We start from the raw sequence: 21,583 nt of genomic DNA on the forward strand, positions 1-21,583 counted from the left end.
TCTGATGGGAGCACCAAGTGACTGACTGAGCTACATTGTTAAGATGTCTTGATATCCAGGTGGAAGTATTGAGTACCCAGTTGGCTACATAGCTCTGAATCTCAGGGCAAGAATTCCATGCTGAGAAATAAAATTAGGAGTCATTGAGGAATGGGAGATAATCTATATGAAGGGCACAGATGAGACAGAACTTGAGAATAAGAGTCAAGGGCTTAGGACTGAGTCCCAAAGAGCTCTAGCGTTTCATGCTGTGGAGGACTTGCCTGCAAAGGAAACAGAAAAGGAAGAGCAAAGAGATCCAGAGGGAAGTTTGCAACCTGGAAGCCAAGGGAAGAGTGTTCCAGGAGAGCATTCAGCTCGGTCCAGTGCAGTGGAGAGATCGAGTAAGACAGGGCTGCAAGATGCTTCTTGGATTTGTCAACATGAAGGTCACTCTTGACCTTATAGAGAAGGCTTTCGGCTGGGGCACACGGGGAGGGAAACAGCACATCATAGGTGAAGTGTGAACAGAAAGTGAGATCATGGAGTCGCCAAGCACTTCCATGAGGTTTGCTGTGAAAGACAAGACTGGGCTGGAGCTCCAAGGGGGTGAAAATCAATAGAACTCTGCCCACCACAAAGATGGGAGAGACTTTCTAAAAAATTGAAAGAAATCTTCTGGGACACATTTCCACACTTCGCTCATCCCTCAGACCCCCGGAGACACCAGTGGGAGAGAATCCATTGATGGCAAACACTCAGACCCCCCCCCCCCGAAACACTCACATCCTCCACACTCAGAGCCACCAGCTTGCTGAGGGAGAGGAATTTTCCTTTGCTTTTCCTATACCCTAGGTTCCCCTTTCCTCTTCCAAATCTCATTAGGAAGTCAAATTAGGAAGCCTCCATGCAGCTAAGTTTTGTTTTGCCCAAACAGCCCTGCCCCTCCTCCCAGAGCCTACTCGATTGAGGTTAATGGGATTCCAGCCTCCCTAGGCCCAGTGGAAAGCCAGGGTGACCTACTTTGCGAGGTCCTGCCCGTTGAAACTGACTTGTTTTTCAATGATCTTCATCTTTATCCCCAGCACCACTTCTCAAAGGACAGCCATGAATGAACAAATTAGTTGCTGACTTGTTTAGCTCAATAAATCAAGCTGTAGCTCCGACAGCCCAACCCCAGGTAGAGACAGGAAAGACAGATTCTGAACAAACTGCATATCCTTCACTAGTTCCTCTGGGGCTGAAGTGGAAAATGCCCAGGTTTCCTGCAAATCAATTCTGAATTTCCATCACCCAGTTCCTCCAGTGTGGTCTGAGCGCTAAGAATTATTGGAATTCTTAAAAATACTTACTTCCTTTCTTATAATGAATCTTGGAAAGGACTGCAGTCTCTTAAATTATTCCCAGGAACTCCCCTTAATGAACATTTTATTAGTCAATGTCCCTATGTGTGAGGTCAGTGGAGTAGAGACATGTTCACCTTCTCCAGAAATCCAAAGCCACCCTTGCCCAAGAGGCCAGAGACATCTTTCTCTTAAATCCAAACTGGGAGTTCCAGGGCCCTCCCTGCCTCCTGCAGCATTCCATGTCTCCAGGACAGAAAAGGAAGACACGCCTTGGACTAGAGGAGCAGGTGGTAGATCTGAGTCTGCAAGTGGATCAGGAGTTCCTGATACCTCCTGGTTACAGTTTCTCCAGCACCTTAGGAATCTCACTCAAACCTCTCTCCACCCACCCAGGACTAAAAGAGCCTAGTGAATGACTTGGGCGCCCCCTTGTGTCTGGTTGAGTTTCTGCAGGTGTGAAAACGAGGATTGTTTGGAATATATGAGAGACAGAACCCAGCCTATGAATGGTTTAGTAAACACTCCTGAGTCTCACTGGTGTATGTAATTTGCAAGGGGAGAATAAATCTCTAGAAGAAGAAAAACTAATTTCTTTTGCGATGTTTTCAGAAGTTTTGTTTGGAAAAACTGCATGAAAAGAAAATCAGCCTTTACCAAGTCCTATTATGTGTCAGTCACAATGAGAAGTGATTTCCTCACAATAAAACCCTGAGATAGGTATGATGGTGTTTCCATTTTGCAGATGTAGTAACTTCAAAGAAAGGTGGGGTAAAGGCTGCTGTGTCAGCAAATAATTCAGTGACTGAACCAAGATTCAGATCCAACTGTCCATGCCAATGCCCTGGGGTTCTTCCCTGCACACCACACTACCTTCTAAATGTAAAAGGAGGAAATGTTTCTCTGTTCTCATTTTTCTGATGTGAATTGTCTATTTGTAAATTTCCTTCACTGGGGTTGTGGTCTTTTTCTTAGAGATTTGGGTTATATCTGTACAATATTAACACTTTGTTTGTTACACTTAACAGAGACATTTTGCTAACACACCATTTTTTTTTCTATAATTCAGGCACAGGTTGAAAATTCCTTGTCCAAAATGTTTGGGACCAGAGGTATTTGGGATTTTTTTAAGTTTTCAGGTTTTGGAATATTTACATATACATAATGAGGTATCTTGGAAATGGGATCCAAAACTAAATTCTTTTCTGTTTCAGATACACCTTATGCACATAATCTGAAAGTAATTTTATGCAGTATTTTTAGTGCACCAGCATTTTGACTGTTACCCAGCACATGGAGTTGGATGTGGAATTTGTCCATTTGTGGTGTTATGTCAGTGTTCAAAAGTTTCAGATTTTGGAGCATTTCAGATTTCAAACTTTTTGGATTAGGGATATTAAACATGAACTATTGTTTTCACTATAAAGATGTTTTGGCTAAAGTATAATTCAAGTAGTTAACTTTTTTCTTTGTGATTTCTTTTATAGTCTCAAAATTTAGAAATTTAACGTTTATCTGTTGTTGTTTTTTTCCTTGAACAGTGGATTTTTTTCTGATTTTGTTGCTTTCTGTTGACTCAGGCTTTATTATTTGGTATATTAGATATGAAACCAATATTTTTTATAATTTAGCCCAACCCCACTTGTACATTATTTCCTTCCACTCTAACTTGAGTAGCCTATTTGTATAAGTCCTTACCTATAGTTTCTGGAATCTCCATTCTATGCCACTGACTTATATTTCCATTTTATCTTGAACATCAGACCATTCTGATTATCATGCTTTATCATATACTCTGGTGTGTGGTATGACTAGATCAACTCTGTTTTCTAGAAAATGGATTCAAATTTAATTCCCAGATAGAAAAATGAAACCGAATTAGCAAAAATATCATATCTTGGAAGACATGGTTTATAAAAAGGCATAAATAAGAACTTTTGTTATGGCTTGAACAAAGAACTCCAGTCCAATCTGGCATTTCCTAAAGAAAACTCACATAGGTTCTTATCCATTTCATTATTTTAAATAGAATTTTATAATAGAAGTAGTAAATACTGTGAAGTGATTTTTAATTAAATTTGAAGGTCAAAGGAAGAACAAGAGCTCTACATTCATCTCCAAGATTAATTCATTTATTTCAACAAACATTTGAAGAGAACCCACTGCATGCCAACTCCTAAGCTAAGCAGTGGGATATGCTATAACCAAGAAAAGAAGGTCCCTACTCTATTGGGACCTGATAGGGAAAACAGGGAGGTTGGACTGGGGTATAAAGCAGCCCCAGTAAGATGCCAAGGCTCTTGATTGGCAGTTCCTGCAGGACAGGCCAGAACTACATCCTGTAAATCCCTCTGTGAGCAACATCACAGCTCCCCAGACTACAATCTTTGGAGAAGCCTAGTCTTTAAGGCAGCTGCTGAAATCACTGATCCATATGCCAAAAAATGCACACACAGGGAAAGGATGTTTTTATCTGGCTAACCTCATAGCAGACTATGTCAGTGTAGTACTTCAGCAGTTTGTAAAATCTCCCAGAAATGCATCTCATTTGGCCCTCATGTAGGTATTGTTAGATGACAACACTGAGACTCAAAGACAGTGTGGGACTTGCCTGAGATCTAGAGCTAGTAAGGAGAGTAGCTCAAACCATCACATTGGTTCAGTGGTCCACTGAGCAAGTACTGAGGTACAGTTGTGAAATTTAAGGTTCCTGCCTTCAAGAAGCCCCCAGTGACCAGACAGTATAGAAGCAATTACAATCATAGGGTCTGGCTACCGAGACCTCACAGCGTGTGGAAATATAGACCAAGGATGCTTACTTCAGCTAGGTGATCAGAAAGGATCCTGGAAGAGGTGACTCATGAGCTGAGACTTGAAGTGCATGAAGAGCACCAGAAGGGATTATTAAAACAGATTGTGGGGACTAATAATAAGCGCTGGAAGGATGTGAGGAAAAGGGAACATGAGACAGTCATGGTGGGATGGCACATTAGTACAGCCAGGAAGGAAATCAGTGTGGAGGTTCCTCAAAAGACTAGAAATGGAACCATCATATGACCCAGGTATACTAGTCCTCAGTACCTACACAAAGGAGTTAAAGTCAGGATACTACAGTGACACATGCATACCCTGTTTATAGCAGCACAATTCACAATAGCCAAGTTATGGAACCAGCCCAGATGTCCATCAACAGATGAATAGATTTTTAAAATGTGATATATATACACAATGGAGTTTTATTCAGCCATAAAAGAAAGAAATAATGTAATTTGTGGGAAAATGGGTGGAACTTGAGCGCATTCTATTAATTGTTTAAATTTTCCACTGTGACATCCTGTCAGTGCTCCAAGTGTTAGATTTTGAAGCAGTTCAGATTTTAGATTCTCAGATTAAGGGTGCTCAACCTGCAACAAAAATGACTCAGGTGGCAGGAGCTGGGCAAAGTACTGTGTTCAACTTGGCTCATTTAACATAATAACCCTTTGGAGCTGACATATGTTATCCCCATTTTAAAGATTTGGACACTGAGACACAGAAAGGTTTGGGAATTTGCCTAAGGAGGTGCAGCTGTGTGAAGTGGAGCTAAGATGAACACCCAGGCTCCCCTCCTCCTATGCTTTCTGTCTGGTCCCATCTGGCTGCCAGAACCCGATGACGGGGTTCCACAGGGCCCACCAGATCTGGAGTCATTGCTTTCTGGGGCCAGGTGAGGGCCGCCAGAAGCAGCTGGTACCAACAGAAGGTTTTAAGACTCCGGAACAGCTGAGGTGGACCAGCTGCCAGCTGGACTAAATATACCAGTTGGTCCCCAGCCAGGGATTCCCCACAGTTAGCAGCCGGGGGGTATAAAAAGTGACACCAACTGACTTCAAGTCTCAGTCTCTGCTACCTGTGTCTCCCAGTTCACTCATTTCTGTTCACTCGCATTGCCTCTCCATAGAACAGGATAATAATTCTAATACCGCAAGATTGTCATGAGGGGAAAATAAAATAACAAGGGTCAGCCACAAGTAAATAGGATTCTTTTCCTCCCCAGACTTTTCAGTGGGCAGCCACCATTTATCTCATGAAGCCTAGTCCCTACTGAAACCTCCTCTTAGTAACCCAGGGGTGATGGAGGTTGAAGAGCTGCCCTTGGGGCTGTAGAGCTGAGAGGTCATTTTCTGCAGCTGGAAGTCATCAGCCAAAGGAGAATGGTTCTGTAGCTGGACCCCTGCTTCCAATGGGAGAAAATGGCCAGGGAATCAGGTGTGAGTCGTTGGGTGTGTCCTGCTGCCAGACACGGCCTTGCCGTGGAAGGCCTCTTAAAGGGAATAGAGGCAGCAGACATGGGGACCCCTGCAATGGCCCAGTGGAGCTCTCAGAATGACACATTAAAGCTAGATAGAGTAACCACATGGGGCTCACTCACTTCGTGTTTCTCCAAGAAGTGGGCTCAGAAGACAGAAGAGCAAAACCCAGTAATGGCCAGAGAATCTGCCTCCTTTGTCCCTTGTGTCCTCGAGTCATGTCCCAACCACATGTCCCCCAGAGTATGCACCCTTTATCCCCTAATATACAGCCCTCTGTATTTGGTTTCCAGGAGAGCAGCACCGTCAGCTGAATTTTCAGTAGATAGGACACGCCACTTAATGTCCTTCCTGACCATGATGGGCCCTAGTCCCGACTGGAACGTGGGCTTATCTGCAGAAGATCTGTGCACCAAGGAATGCGGCTGGGTCCAGAAGGTGGTGCAAGATCTGATTCCCTGGGACGCCGGCACTGACAGCGGGGTGACCTATGAGGTAGGTGTGCCTGAGTGGTGAATGGCAGGCTTCCTAAGCACTTCTTTTTCAGTCAAGTTATAAAATTTGACCTAGAACTCTACCATGGATAGGACTGGTACAGAGTGGGCATTCAATTTTATGTCCTCCTTCATCTGTCCCCTGCACATTCCCTTCCTCGGGCTCACCCCTATTTGGGTGTCCTGGATCTGGGGGTGAGTCTGACCCTGCTGTTCTAGAAGAACTTAGTCTGGAAGGAGAGGTCAACATCGTCTCATCATCACATACACAATGATTCAGGCTCTGGACAGGATCCTTGCAGTGACCAGAGCACAGAAAGGGAATCTGCTAATGAGCAGATCACAGGTAAGCAAGGGCAGCATGCCAAGGGCAGGGGCAGAGACACACAGACTGAAGGAAGTTGTGTTTGCTTAAGATTGGGCCAGATTTTAAAGTGTGAGGAGTTTATTCTTGCCTGGTTGTCACATATTTCTTAGACATGGTCAACATACCAAACTGCAATGAAATCTGAAGCCATCACAAAACCACTGGGAGAACAATCTAGAACAGGCATCAGCACACTATGGTTTTGAGATAATCTACCCTGTACCCTGATTTGTAAATAGTTTTCAAAGCCAGCTACACATCCAATTACATATTGTCTTTCTCACTAAAAGGGCTGAGCAGAGTAGTTGTGACAGACAATGTGACTCACAAAGCCTAAAATATTTACCATCTGACCTGTTATGAAAAAAAAAAAATTGCTGCCTGGTCCAGTAGAAGAGATTGGGATTCAAGCCAAACTGGCTTAGCCATTTCTGAGCTAGGATGGAACTTGGTTTGTTCATCTGGCACAATCCTGTTGTGTGTGTGTGTGTGTGTGTGTGTGTGTGATGCTGGAGTTTGAACCCAGGGCCTCATGCATGCTAAGCAAGTGCTTCACCAGTAAACCACATCCCCGTGGAAGAATTTTGAAGTACAGATCTACAAATTTCCAAGCACAGTAGATGGCATGAATGGAATTCCATAGCTACTGTTACATTTGTTTAAAATTCCTATCAGAGTTTTTCTTCTGTTCCATATAAACAATTTGCTTTGTGGTTTTTTTTTTTTTACTTCCCCTTTCTGTATCTGTGTTTTTTCTACAGTCACCAAACAAACCCACAATTCCACAGGAGAAAATCCGGCCCCTGACCAGTCTGGACCATCCTCAGAGTCCTTTCTACGACCCAGAGGGAGGGTCCATCACTCAAGTAGCCAGAGTTGTTATTGAGAGAATCGCTCGGAAGGTAATGGGTTTGAGCCCACCAGCATAGCCAAGGAAACCCAACACCTTTCTGCTCTAGAATTTTGGGGGTGCCTGGAACTCCTGAGCTTTCAAGTGTTTCAGTATGCAAATTATTTAATAAGATGTAAATGAGCAAAATCAACTCAGTAGTTACGCCTAGTGCCCAAATGAATGATTTGATCCAGGTGGATAGGTTTCATCATGATTCCCACAGTTGATTACTCATGTCTGCCCTGGTCAGAATTCTTCCTTTGCCAACTCTGCTTTTGTGCACTTCTTTTTCAGTCAAGTTATAAAATTTGACCTAGAACTCTACCATGGATAGGACTGGTACAGAGTGGGCATTTAATTTTATGTCCTCCTTCATCTGTCCCCTGCACATTCCCTTCTTTCTCTAATGTGAGCCCTCCAAATAAAATTCCTTTTGCAGGGGGAACAATGCAATATTGTGCCTGATAATGTTGACGATATTGTAGCAGACCTAGCTCCAGAAGAGAAAGATGAAGGTAGGTTATTCTCCTATGTTGTAAGTAGCAATACAAATGGCATGTGCCATTGGGAAAGCAACTTGCTAACATGGTTTAAGAACTATAAACACAGAGGAGCATGGTGAAGTATGGCTGCAATCCCAGCAACTCAGGAAGCTGAGGCACGAAAATTGCAAGTTCCAGATCAGCCTGGGTAACTTAGTAAGACCCTATATCAAAAACAAAAAACTAAATAAAAAGGTCTGAGATGACAGCTCAGTGGTAGAGTACCCTGGGTTCAATCCCCAGTACCATAAAAAATAAAAACATAGCCATATCCTTTGACCTGGTTATCCCATCTCTGAGGATTTCTCCTTAAGAAATAATCAAGGGCTGGGGTGTAGCTCAGTGACAGAGTGCATGCTTAGCCCACACCAGGCCCAGGGTTCCATCCCCAGCACCCCTCTCCACAAAAAAAAAAAAAAACAGCAAAAAGCAAGGCTAAAATTAGCCACCAATTATAAGGTAATTTGTGAAGGTATAATATTGAAATATGTATTCAATGGTATCACTCCTTTAAAATAACCACAAAGATGGAATTTGAATATTCAGATCACTTTCTGCTTGATTCTTGCACTGGCCTAGGAGGTAGACATGGGAATATTTACTCCTCAGCAAGGAAAAAGGCCTAGGTCCCATAGTCAGGAGGAAGTGGCAGAGCCAATCTTTGAACCTAGGTTTTCTCATGGAATCTGGAGCTGAACAATCTAGACTTTCATTAGCCTTCTGACCTTGGGCAAGAGGCTCACCTTTCTACCTCAGTTCCCTCACTGTAAAATAGGCATAATAATAGAACCTGCCTCACAGAAAGTAATTTAGTAAGATCCTGTCTCAAAAATAAAAACATAGAGCTGAGGCTAAATGGGATAAAACACATAGGTTAGCACATAATAAGTGCTCTACAAATATTAACTGCAGCTGGGTGCAGTGACACACACCTGTAATGCCAGTGGATAGGCAGGAGGATTATGAGTTCAAAGCCAGCCTCAGCAAAATTGAGGCACTAAGCAACTCAGTGAGATCCTGTCTCTAAATAAAATACAAAATAGGGCTAAGGATGTGGCTCAGTGGTTGAGTGCCCCTGAGTTCAATCCCAAGTACAAAAAAAAAAAAAAATTAGCTGCCCTTACTTTTAACCATGTTTAAACTGTGTTTAGCAGACACTGGGAAGATGAAGCTGAAACAAATAAAATCTGTACTTTCCAAAAACTGTCTATGAAATGCCTACATGAGTTGGAAAACAACTTCTGCCAAGGTGAGGGACTGGTAATGAAAAGATGTGCATGTGTTGAGAGGAAGAGATAAAAAAGAGAAGTGTTCCTATCATTTGGATATTTACTAGCAAGATGTTGAAATTCGATTTTTAAAGACAAGGGAATGGCTGCTGCCATCCCTGAAGCACTCAGGCTCATGAAGGCTGGGTGGACAGCAGGGCTTCTCCTGCCTGCAGATGAGCTTCTCTGGCGAGAAGGCCTGCTGCAGCTTCCACAGGCTCCAGGGAAAACATCTCAACCACTCTTTCCAGATGATACTCCTGAAACCTGCATCTACTCCAACTGGTCCCCGTGGTCCGCCTGCAGCTCCTCCACCTGTGACAAAGGCAAGAGGATGCGGCAGCGCATGTTGAAGGCACAGCTGGACCTCAGTGTCCCCTGCCCTGACACCCAGGACTTCCAGCCCTGCATGGGCCCGGGCTGCAGTGATGAAGGTAAGGAGACAACCCAGACCAGTGGGCAGAAGCTCAAGAAGAGAGGTCTGCCTGGCAACACAGGCCCCCTCCACCCAGGCAGGCAGTGGCCCTGAAGGGGGCAGTAGGACCCTGACTATACTGCATACCCACTTCTGCAACAATGCCTTCGGGGCTCTGAGTCTAGAATGTCTTATGACATCAGAAGAATTCTTTTTTTAAAAATATTTTTAGTTGTAGACGGACACAATATCTTTATTTTATTTTTATGTAGTGCTGAGGATCAAACCCAGGGCCTCGTTTGTGTTAAGTGAGTGCTCTGCCCCTGAGCCACAACCCCAGCCCAGAATTCTAGAGGTTGCATGACGACCCTCTTCCCTCCCCAGCCATGGAACAGTGCATGCATACACTTGACTGCAAAGCAAACAGACAGATGTGTCTTATGACAAATTACAAATAACCGTAGCCTGATTCTGGATCTTAACTCCCCAATGGAGTCCATGAACAGGTTGATCAAGATGGAATCCAGGTGCACTGCCCTAATTCTGTCATTCATGACCCCTCATCAGTATTCCACCTCAACCCAAGCATTCGCATCCTGTCAGGATCTTCTCAGTCTATCTACAATTGCTTAAAGGTCAGGCTTGAACTACAAGCTTGCAACACCTATGTCACGATCAGACTTCAAGACTGCACAAAGCTGATTGCTGTGCAAAGGTTGACTGCCTGCTTCCCAGGGCATGACTCCTCTCTGCCTTGATAGACCTATATTCTCGCTCTCATCTTATTCTCTCAGAGGTGCAGTGAGGCTGCAGGAAGACACATACAAGCTATGGTGCACAGCAGGAAGAAAGCCACTTCCACGCAGAGGAAAAGAAACCTTACCCCCTGCAATCATTCACTCCCCAGCTCTTCTTGGCTACAGGCTTAAATGCCTGTCCTTAAATACCTCTCTGGACTGCACTCACATATGGTTTATTGCTAACTAGTTTTTGCCCAAAATAAGGCACTTTGGAGGGGAACAAACCTTGCCATAGAGAGGTCATTCCTACAAACAGGGGAAGAATGTGACTGACAGATTAATGTTGAAGGTGCTTTCTTAGGGCTGTGGAGCTGCGGGCTACAGTGAAAATTGAGGCCTTTAATCTCCTGCTCCACAAAGAGTCTATCCTTATACCAGTTCAGGTGATTCCCAGCAGGTAATGACAGTTCTGGGCTGGGTCTGTTCTTTGTACCTGGGGTGTATGCACACTAGTAGCAACTCCTTATACCCACATCCCTTCTACACTGAATTATTTAAGGGAAATGGTTTAAATGGGGAGGAAGAAGAGATTCCTTTGAACATTCTTTAAAAATTATTTTTATAAGATGAATGTACATCATTATATTATAGCAACTGCATCTTCATCAAGTTTCTTCCTAATGATCCGGACCAAGCCATTTAGCCCAGCCTTTGACATCTCTCCCTACTTTCATACATCTTCCAAGGGACCATTTGAGGGATCTTTTGCAAATTAAGATGAGTCCTGTTGCTCATGTGCAAACTCCTTGGCTTAATTTATTGGTGAAATGGTCCTACAGAGAACCAGGGTAAAAGCATGGTTAAAAACAAGCACACACATCTGACACAATCAACATTACACTGCAGTACTAAAAGGCACCTTTTCAGTAAAGGCACCTAAGGACTCTGTGGAGGTGGGTACTTGAAGATGGGAGCTTCTTGAGCTCCAGCATGTCCTCTCAGAACACACTCAAGTTGTCAGTAACCATAGTCACCCTGTCCAAGGCAATGTCTTGCCAGGCCATGGTAAGACTGAATTATGGCTTGTCAAGTCCTATACCCGCAACTGTATAACACCAGAATATAATTACCTAATTGGTTGTACCTGCTGTCTTTAGTTAGGTCCAGTGTATGGGGTTTCTGTGCATCATCAACACTATCTAGCCACAGTCCATGAGCTAAATAACAATGTCAGACACCATGTATGTGCAAGTTGACAGTCTGTGGACGGGCACAGGCTGGCTGCAAACTTTGCACACTTGGACCTTAGTTCTTTTTCTCTCTCTCTCACACACACACACACATACAGTCTCTATAAAGGGGTGTTTGCAGAAGCCAGCCCCTCAAATGCAAATATCCTCTACTCAACAAAAGTGTTCTCAGATGTGCTTTCTGATATGAAATTTAACCCACAACTCAAAGACAGAGCAAATGTTCCCTCCTCTGTGCTGCCCCATTCCCTAGGCTTCTCTTGTTCCATTTTCAATACCTGGAATTACTGTCAAATTATGTATCCGTCTCCACCCCTACCGCCATTCTCTCATAGGACAATATCATACCACTAAGCATTCATTAAATCTTCATGAACAAATGTGTGAGTGGATGGATGGATGGCCAAATGACTTCATTTTCCTCTTTAGAAATAAGCAGCTTATATTATTTTCCTCAGCCTTCCTCTGTTCCTCTCTCCTGGCATTCAGACATGACCCCTGGTCCCCCACCTGGTCAGCAGCTGGGGTATTGTCTTTTTTATTACCACCCTCAACAGGGGCATTGAGATGTCTGTTCAGTTGCTGTAATTTGCTCTTTGGGCACAGATCAGCCCTGTGTCTCATAGCCCACCACGCTATCCTCAGAACAAAGTTCCTTCCTCTGGTTTTCTAGAACTCATAGCTTTAGACAATAATTAAAGTTTCCATTTCCTCTGAACAAAAGTGCTTATACCATATCTCAGAATGAATCATTTCTTCCAGTGCTGTCCAAAAGAACTTTCCATGATGGTAGAAATGTTCTATATCCACACTGTCCAATACAGTAGCCACTAGGCACACACGGCAACTGAGCATTTGATGTGATTAGAGGCTAAAGACATGGATTTTTATTTACTGGTGTTAGATGTATGGACACATTTTAGACTATAAATGAACTATGACTTAAATATGTACACTAAATTATATGTACATTTATATTATATATGCATTTGTGTGTATACAGTCTAGAATTTAAGCATTAAATTTAAGCATTTTTTAAAGTATCCATAAATATAAATTGTGTCCACACAAATGTAATGAGTTATATAAACACTAGTGTGCGCATATGCATTATCACCATTCTATCCATTCAAGCATCTTTTAATTGTTTTCACAGGATTAAGAGTAATTTTGAGAGCCCCACATACCTGTAAAAGGGATATTTACTCTTAGAGAACAATTCTGGGTTTAGATTTAGACCTTTTATATTCTCTCCTCCACTACCTAACAAACCTTGAATGCCAGTGGTTCCTTTCTGGATTCTTGCTGGTGAGAAGTTCCCATGGCAAGGTCCCCAGCCAACTCCTGCCCCTACCCACCACACACGCTGAGCTTCCTGCACACTTTGGCATATTGCAGATGGCTCCACTTGCACCATGTCCGAGTGGATCACCTGGTCCCCCTGCAGCATCTCCTGTGGCATGGGCATGCGGTCCCGAGAGAGGTATGTGAAGCAGTTTCCAGAGGACGGCTCTGTGTGCACACTGCCCACCGAGGAGACAGAGAAGTGCACAGTCAACGAGGAGTGCTGTGAGTTGGGGAGCCACGGAGGGAGGATGGGCACGAGCAAGCAGACCCAGAAGCCACTGGCATGACTCCAACTCTGTTGTACTCCCCAGCTCCCAGCAGTTGCCTGATGACCGAGTGGGGTGAATGGGATGAGTGCAGTGCCACCTGTGGGATGGGCATGAAGAAGCGGCACCGCATGGTCAAGATGAGCCCAGCAGATGGCTCCATGTGCAAGGCTGAGACATCCCAAGTGGAGAAATGCATGATGCCCGAGTGCCGTGAGTGGGTGTGGGGAGGGCACTGGGCAGAGGACCCAGAATGGGAGGTGGAAAACCAGAGCACTCCTTACAACCACATCAAGGTCAGAGGTGACAAGCACAGGGGGAAAGCATGGCCCAACACCTTTGTAGGGTGTTGCCAGGAGTAAGATGAGAGCCAGACCCAGAGACTGGCCTTTTTTGGTGGATATTCTAAGCAATGCTAGAACGGCAAACTGGTGGCTTTTGGATAGAATTCTGTAGTTCTTTCACAGAAGCATCTTTCTTGGGGCAGCAGGGAAGAATAATAATTTAGGCAAGGCATGCACTCCCCAAGCCCAGTCTCCATTCTTGCTCCATGCAAAAATGCATTAGACCCACACATCAACACACAAGGTAAACACACACTCAAGTACATACGCATCCTAGAGATTTCAGTATCAAAGTCCAAAAATGCAGTATTGAGCCTATCCTTTAGTGCATAATTCTTGGATGTGGAATGTTTTATCTCTAGTAAGATCCTACTCAGAACTTCAGTGCTGTTTCAAGTGGGAACTTGTAAGCTCACATCACTGACCTCATCCGATGTCTGGTCATGAACAACAGCTGGGCCACAGGAGATGCAGGAAAGTATCAAGAAGGACAGTAGAGTGCAGAGCCACTTCTTGCTCCAGGGATTCACCATTCCATTTTACTCCAGGGGCCACAGCAAGGGACAGGGTTGGGGCATTGTGAGGCCAAGATCAAAGAAAACTGTTCTCAGTGGAAAACCTGACTCTTCACCTAGACACCATCCCATGCCTGTTGTCTCCATGGTCTGAGTGGAGTGACTGCAGTGTGACCTGTGGGAAGGGCATGCGGACCCGCCAGCGGATGCTCAAATCTCTTGCGGAACTTGGAGACTGCAACGAGGAACTGGAGCAGGTGGAGAAGTGCATGCTGCCAGAGTGCCGTAAGTCCTGGGTCCTGGAAACCCCTCCCCCTTCCCCTCCTAAGTTCCAGAATCCAGAGAAGTCTGAACAAGGTCAGTGCTGTGATCATGCCGCTAGAATCTATAGTAAATGATTTGATGGGGAGTTAAAAGTAGGGTTTGGGTCTGTCTTGGCATAGTTATGTAACACTTCAGTCACTCTCATTACCAAAAACTGCAAGTGGTTATGATGTCTAAATGGGAGACATGTATATAAAACACACTCACTTCTTCCCCTCGTCCCATCTCCAATTATGGACTTCTCTGATCCATGAATTTTCTGAGCTATTTCATCCTGCTCTTCCTCCCTATGACCATTTTTTAACCCTTTGAACCAGACACTAAATCAATGACTCTAGCAGCCTGGTAAAAGACAGCAAGAAAACAAGCCAAGTTCTCTAAAACGTGCTATCTACCCCCATCTCCTCCAAAATCTATAGTCAGCTGTTTTTATGACACAGGGACAAATCTCCCAAGAAGAGAGATTTGTGGAGTTTTTCTGGCCAGCTTTCCACGACAGCTGCTCTCTTAGGTGATAAAAGGGCAAGCACACTTTGCTTGCTCTGATGTTTTCTGGCTTCCTCTAGTATGCACTGGCAGTCTGTCAAGTCTCCTCCCCTTTCTAGTACTCAGGTTCAAATCCCAGCTCTGTCCTTACTGGTTGCCTAACCTTCAGCAGACTGCTTAACATCCCTGTTCCTCAGTATCCTGATCTGTATGATCAGGAAATACTTCCTAGGTTGCTCTGAGGAATAAACCCAGTAACCAGCACAAAGTGTGAACACTGACTGGACTAGCAGGTGCAGACATCAACTGATGATCTATGATAGTTCCTGAGCTGTTTTAGCTAGACTGGATCACATGTATGGATAACCTGCACCATCAACCAAATAAAGTATGATGTTTAAAATAACTACAATTGGCCTGATAAGTCAACCCAGCTCATCAGGTTAGGGCCCCACACCCTTTTGACAGGGACAGTTACAACTGAAACAAGTCTTCATAAGGCCCAACGGAGAAAGGGTGGTGGAAACACTTACGTAGAACTTTGTTAACTGGGAGCATTGTCTCCTTTAATCCTCACAACCTAAGAGAGAAAAACACCATCATCCCCGTTTACAGCTAAGAAAGCTTCCTGAGCTCCCGCAGGTGAAAAGGCCTGAAACTACTTAACAAAATGAGTATTTCCTAGATCCAGCCTAGCTCTCATTCTGCAAAGCCAATAGAGTGTGGAATCATTTGCCTCCTACAACACATCCTGCAAATCAGATCACTGTTATTCCCCCTTTACATTCATGAGGTGCTGCCCAAAGAATTTGCTGGATCTTGCACTATGATAAACCATAAAATAGCACTTGCTATTGACCCTCTGCTGAATTTCCCATTTCTGACTCCTGTATTTTTTGCATAGACCACCATATATAGGACACGGAATGATGCTGAAAACTAGAAAAGCTGCCTGGGTCTTAAGAAAGCCACTATTCCTTCCTTTGTATTGGTCCCCAGGGGTCAAGCCACCAGTTATCTTGTTGACTTGTTCTTCCCAGGGAGGCAGCCTTGCTCCAAGAAACACCACCAGTAAATTATGTCTTCCTTAAGAAATTCTGAGTCCTTGCAGACTGTGGGAGGTTTGTCTGTGCCACTTTAGGCTGACTGAACAATATTCTAGAAGCTTATGCAGCAGGGCAAGAGGTTCTGAACATACCTTTAAAGTCCCTCAACACCTTCTTGAGTCAAAAACAAGATACAGAATGTGGGTCATGACCTGGCACCAATCCTGCCTCTATTTACTGACCATGTGGGATGGATAATGTCATTCTGCTTCATGGAGCCTATTCCTTTTGTACACACATTTTTAGGCTTGGTACAATCTATAGGCTTGGTAAGACTTCAAACAAGTATAAGTGACCATATCTTGTTTCAGATGTGAGATACACTCATGCCCATCTGTGTCTTGTCAGCCATTGATTGTGAACTCACTGAGTGGTCCCAGTGGTCAGAATGTAACAAGTCATGTGGGAAAGGCCACATGATTCGAACCCGGATGATCCAAATGGAACCTCAGTTTGGAGGCGCACCTTGCCCAGAAACTATACAGCGAAAGAAGTGCCGCATCCGGAAATGCATTCGAAATCCATCCATCCAGAAGCTGCGCTGGAGAGAGGCTCGAGAGAGCCGGAGGAGCGAGCAGCTGAGGGAAGAGTCTGACGGGGAGCAGTTTCCAGGTACATACACTTGCCAGTGTGCAGCTCAAAAAAAGAATGGGGGAAAGATTTCATTGACTTTTTAGATACATATTAAATATTTACATGAATATTTGAGAAAAAAATCATAATTTAGGAGGGGTCTTTACCAAGCAAAGTTTTAGAAATGTAATGATAATCTGCCAAATATAAATTTTCAAAGAACAAGCCTTTAGAAATTGTATAATTCCTTCCTCTGCATATATAAAAACCAGAAGTCTTGTCGAACCTTGCTCAAAATCACATTTATAACTTGCTAACCCCAATTGTTTCTTCCAAAGGGGTGAAATAATGGCATAGGTTTGTCAGAAGTCTTGATCCTTATTTAGGAAATGTTTTCCAGGACCTCTTGGAATGTTACCCATTTTAAGGGTGTGGTTCAGCCAAGACAGCCCCAGCCTATGGCTCCTTGATTTATTTTTTTCAAGGTTAACCACCAAGTTTAGCAGCAGTAGGTCAGCCTTGAGTTTTATTTCTTCAAATACCATGGATCAAGGCTGCCATGATAAATAAGTGATAAATGCTCCAAAGGAACAATGAACCAACTGCTAATGGGGCCAGAAATAAGCATCTTACACTGACTTGAATTTAGGGTGAAGCCAAAGCTGGGAAAATTAAGACTGGGCCTTGAAGAATGTGAAGTTTGCCAGTTCAAGAAACGTAATCCAGCCAGCAGAAATAGCAACTGCCAAGGCACAGAGATACCCAAGAGTATCTATTCAAGCAACAGATGGTATACAGATGGAGCAGAGGACGAGGAAGGGAGGCAGGAAACCAGACTGAAGAAAGCCAGACCATAAAAGGCCAGTTGCTGATTGAGGATTTGGAACTTGATTTTCTAGGTGAAGGTCTCAAGCAAGAGTGATTTTAACAGACCTGTGTTGGGTCATTTGGAAGAGGCAAAAACAGAAGCACAGAAACCAGTTATTAAGTTTTGCTTGTAGCCCAGCAGAAAAAAAAAAAAAAAAAAAAAAAAAGAGTATAGGTCCTCCTCCAGCATAACTTGAGGGAGTTCTAGGACTTAAAATAAATAAACAAATAAATAATCCCTGCCTGGGGCTGCACTGCTGAATAAACTAACCCAAGCTAAGAGAGCAATACCCCTCACAAACCAATGAGACAGTGAGTTGGGAAGATCCACAATTAAGCCTTGGGCACAGACTGATAGAATTTCTTTGGATTCCCTGGAAGGGTGAGGAAGGTACCTACAAAAAAGTTAAGACCAATTTGTCAAGCCATTTCTAATTATTTTTAAAGGTGCAGCTCAAATGACCCCTTTATGCTTCCGTAAGATACTCTACTTCATGCCAGGCATGGTGGCACAAGGCTATGATCCCAATCTACTCAGGAGACTGAAGCAGGATTGAAAATTCAAGGCCAGCCAGGGCAACTTGGCAAGACCCTGTTTCAAATTTTAGAACAAATTAAAGGATAGGAGGGGCCAGAGATGTGGCTCAGTGGTAGTGTGCCCATGGGGGTTCAATCCCCAGTAAGGGGGAGGGGCGCTTTACCTCTACCTGAGATGATGATGAAAGAGGTGTACAGATGTGAGAAGCTACCAGTACACTGTCCTATCTTTAGGGAGCTGTTCACACATTAAGATACCTATTGCACATGGTCAACCAATCAACATTCATTAAAGCCATCTATATGCTAGGCTCTTAGTTTCACCATGAAACTTAACCATAGTATGGTAAACAGATATCTAATGCATGATCATAAATGTGATGGGTTCGAAGTAGGGTAGATAGTGAGCTGTGGAAGCATGAAAACAAAAAATCTGATCTCTAGGGGTTAAGAAAATTTATTTGAGAAAGGCAAGTTTACTCTAAGTAGAAAAAGCAAGTAATTGTTCTTTAGTTAGTATTTGGGAGGTTAAACTTAGGGAACAAGACATACAAAGAATTGTTTTGTGCTCTTTGAGTGGTTGCTGCCTCACAAGCAACTCCAGAGTCACCAATGGTTGGACTGTTTGCTTGTTTAGTTTTCACTTTTGCATTTTAAAAAAAAGTTAGCTGTCAATGGACCTTTATTTATTTATATGTGGTGCTGAGAATCAAACCCAGCGCCTCACACATACTAGGCAAGTGCTCTACCACTGAGCCACAGCCACAGCCCCCCAAATAGCAGCTTTTTAAAAGATCATTTATTAACATGATGCTGCAGGTCAGTGACTTGAGCTCATTCAGCTGGATTATTCTTCTGAGGTCTAGCTTGTGTTCACTCTCATTCATGTGGCCACAATCAAAGAGCTACATGGGCCATACAGGCCTCAACTGATTTTCTGGGGCATCAAGGGATAGCTGGGCCTTTCTCTACATGGTTTCTCCCATAGGTTTATCCAGATTCAAACAGTGGTGGAAAGGTTCTTAGCAACTTTTCTCAAGCTGTTTCAATTGATGGGCTGCTTTGCTTAAATGTAACCAGTGCTTATACCACAGATCAAAGTTACTGAGTGTGCAAAAAGCAGTTTTCCCTTGGTTTGGTTTGGTGTTTTGGTGCCATAATCCTCCTAGGAAGATAGCCACTGGTCAAAGCAAGTCACGTTGCCAAGCTCAGATTCAAAGGGTAAAGAACTGAACTCTGCCCCTTCACAGAAGAACCAAAAAGCATGAATGGTTTTGATTGTTTGTTTTGTAATCTATCACCTATGAGTGAATAGTCCCTAATGAAGACTCTAACAATTAGTTAATTCCACAAATCATTAGATATAGAAGCAGAGAAGGAGCCCAGACAAATGAATTCTTCAGGTCAGCACTCCAATTCTCCTGACCTAACCAGGCATTCTCATGTTTCCAGGCTGTAGGATGCGCCCATGGACAGCCTGGTCAGAATGCACCAAACTGTGTGGAGGTGGGATTCAAGAACGCTACATGACTGTGAAGAAGAGGTTCAAAAGCTCCCAGTTTACCAGCTGCAAAGACAAGAAGGAGATCAGAGCATGCAACGTTCACCCTTGTTAGCAGGGATACAAGTTTCCCAGGGCTGCACTCGAGATTCCAGAGTCACCAATGGTTGGACTGTTTGCTTGTTTAGTTTTCATTTTTGCAGTGTTGTTTGCCCAATAGTCTTGTGGATACCAGGGATGTCCTTTGTGGATACTTTTTGGTGGGTACAGGCCATGTGGGGCTCCCTCAATTATGTTTGGCCCTCTTCCTACAGAGAAATTAGTGTCAGTTGCCTTGTACTAAACTGAAGCATGTTCCTCTGGAGCATCCACCTGGCCAGGCAGGACAGAGACCCTGGCCTCCTCCACATGGAGGGGGAACTGTGTCTGGAAATGACTGTGTGCCTGGGTGCCAGGGTGCAGCAAGTAGTAAACACACCTGTCAGATGAAAAGAACAGATTCCCCTCTTTCTTATCTTTGACCTGTTCATTCTTGCAGAAAACTTCCATTTGCCTATCTCTCTTCATTTAGTGGAACTTTAAGTCTCTTGTTAAGTCTACTCAGTCATTATAAGTTCTTGGGGGAAAATGGTCTGAAGGAGAACTGATATGGGTAGCTTTTATTCATACACTAAGAAACTCTATGTACATTTACCTTGCCTCCTAATATTGGCTCCTGATACCCCAAAGGATGAAAATGATGACTGTTGTATTTAAATGGAACCAGTTCTTACATCAGTGTTGAAGGGTATGGGTATAGAAAGTTGTCTTCCCTTGGTTTTGCTTTGGGTTTTGGTATCATAATTCTCCTAAGGAAGCTAGCTTTATGAATGCTTTGATAAAAGATCCTTATTGGAAGCAAGACCAAGGCACCCAAATTTTCCTGCCAGTTCCAAACCTTGAGTTTTCAAATCTTCCTATATATCTATCCAGACTTTGAAGTTTTCAAATCAGTTTCTAAAAAGAAAACATTTTAGTTATACCAACATTTTACTAAGTCTGCCCAAAGGCCCCCATATCATTTCTTCAACAAAACTACCATCTCTGAACCTAAGTTATTTTTTAGTCATAAAATTTTATATATAGAGAGAAAAAGACTTAAGACAAAATCTAGAGAAAAAAATATTATGGAATCAAGCTGAAATTCTGGTACAAAGACAAGCCTGTGTCAGCTTTCTACACCAGGGCTCTGGTTCTCATGGATATGAGAAATCTACTCCCTTCTAAGCCATTATAAGCACACCAAATTCAGGGAGACTGACTACCAATGATTAGTGTAAAAGCACTATTTTCTCAGTTGAGCCCACTGACAGTTTTTGCTCATGCATTTATTGTTAAAACTATAGTTTCACTTCTTTTGCAGGCCTTTTTTTATTACTGCTTAATCCAAATATATACCATGGGCGAGATGCATACAATGCTTTGGATATGCTACTTTTAAGAATTTGCATTAAATACTTCAGGATATTTCAAACAACACATATATGCTATAGCCCTGAATATGTATTTTCTTTTAACACAAGAGAAACTATTCAATAAAAAACTCATTGGGTCTGTTGTTTGTGTTTTTAAGCTAACTAAATGTGCAAATGGTTGGATACTTTAACAATTGTTATCCAAATCAATCATTTTCAGTAAGATATGGGTTTTACTCTATCTGAAGGGGCTATTACATCCCTGAGTTACTCTGGAGTTTTGAGTTGTTTCCAACATTATTTTTTAAAAATTCTTCAATGAATTGCTCTCTTCCCCCAAAGGAGCATAATATTTTAAAAAAAAAAAAAAAATAGGAGGTTTAATTTTCCACTTTGGGCAACAACAACAAAGTCCTGCTATAGAATCTGCCCACTTTTGCAACATCTAGCTATCTTGATATTCAAAGTTCTCTAAGATGGTGATGCCTAAGTAACTCTAAGACAAGCTGCCCTAGTGTCTCATGTTCTTATTTGGTCCCTGTTGGGTACATTTTTAGTCTTGATTTTGAAGATTTAAAATCAGGTAATTGGTTAATGGCTAAGAACAGGTAACATGCTTCTCTACACAAGTGTTTTTTGTTTGCATTGGGGAATTTATAAAAAGTGTCAAATCTCTTTCTTACC

General features: G+C 43.1%; 1 protein-coding gene across 1 annotated transcript in view; it reads left to right on the forward strand.

Moving 5' to 3' along the window:
• The window catches only part of Spon1 (spondin 1), a 268,003-nt gene extending 246,706 nt beyond the window's left edge, over positions 1-21,297 (forward strand). Inside the window, exons 8-16 of the mRNA XM_048788393.1 lie at positions 5,905-6,106; positions 7,234-7,374; positions 7,804-7,879; positions 9,426-9,608; positions 12,978-13,148; positions 13,238-13,405; positions 14,172-14,336; positions 16,316-16,579; positions 19,397-21,297. Of these exons, the coding sequence (XP_048644350.1) occupies positions 5,905-6,106; positions 7,234-7,374; positions 7,804-7,879; positions 9,426-9,608; positions 12,978-13,148; positions 13,238-13,405; positions 14,172-14,336; positions 16,316-16,579; positions 19,397-19,560 (1,534 nt within the window). The 3' untranslated portion in view covers positions 19,561-21,297. The remainder of the gene's footprint in view (positions 1-5,904; positions 6,107-7,233; positions 7,375-7,803; positions 7,880-9,425; positions 9,609-12,977; positions 13,149-13,237; positions 13,406-14,171; positions 14,337-16,315; positions 16,580-19,396) is intronic.
• Positions 21,298-21,583: the final 286 nt, after the last annotated feature.

The sequence above is a fragment of the Marmota marmota genome, unplaced genomic scaffold, assembly GCF_001458135.2.
Source record: "Marmota marmota marmota unplaced genomic scaffold, marMar, whole genome shotgun sequence".
In the NCBI taxonomy this organism is placed as follows: domain Eukaryota; kingdom Metazoa; phylum Chordata; class Mammalia; order Rodentia; family Sciuridae; genus Marmota; species Marmota marmota.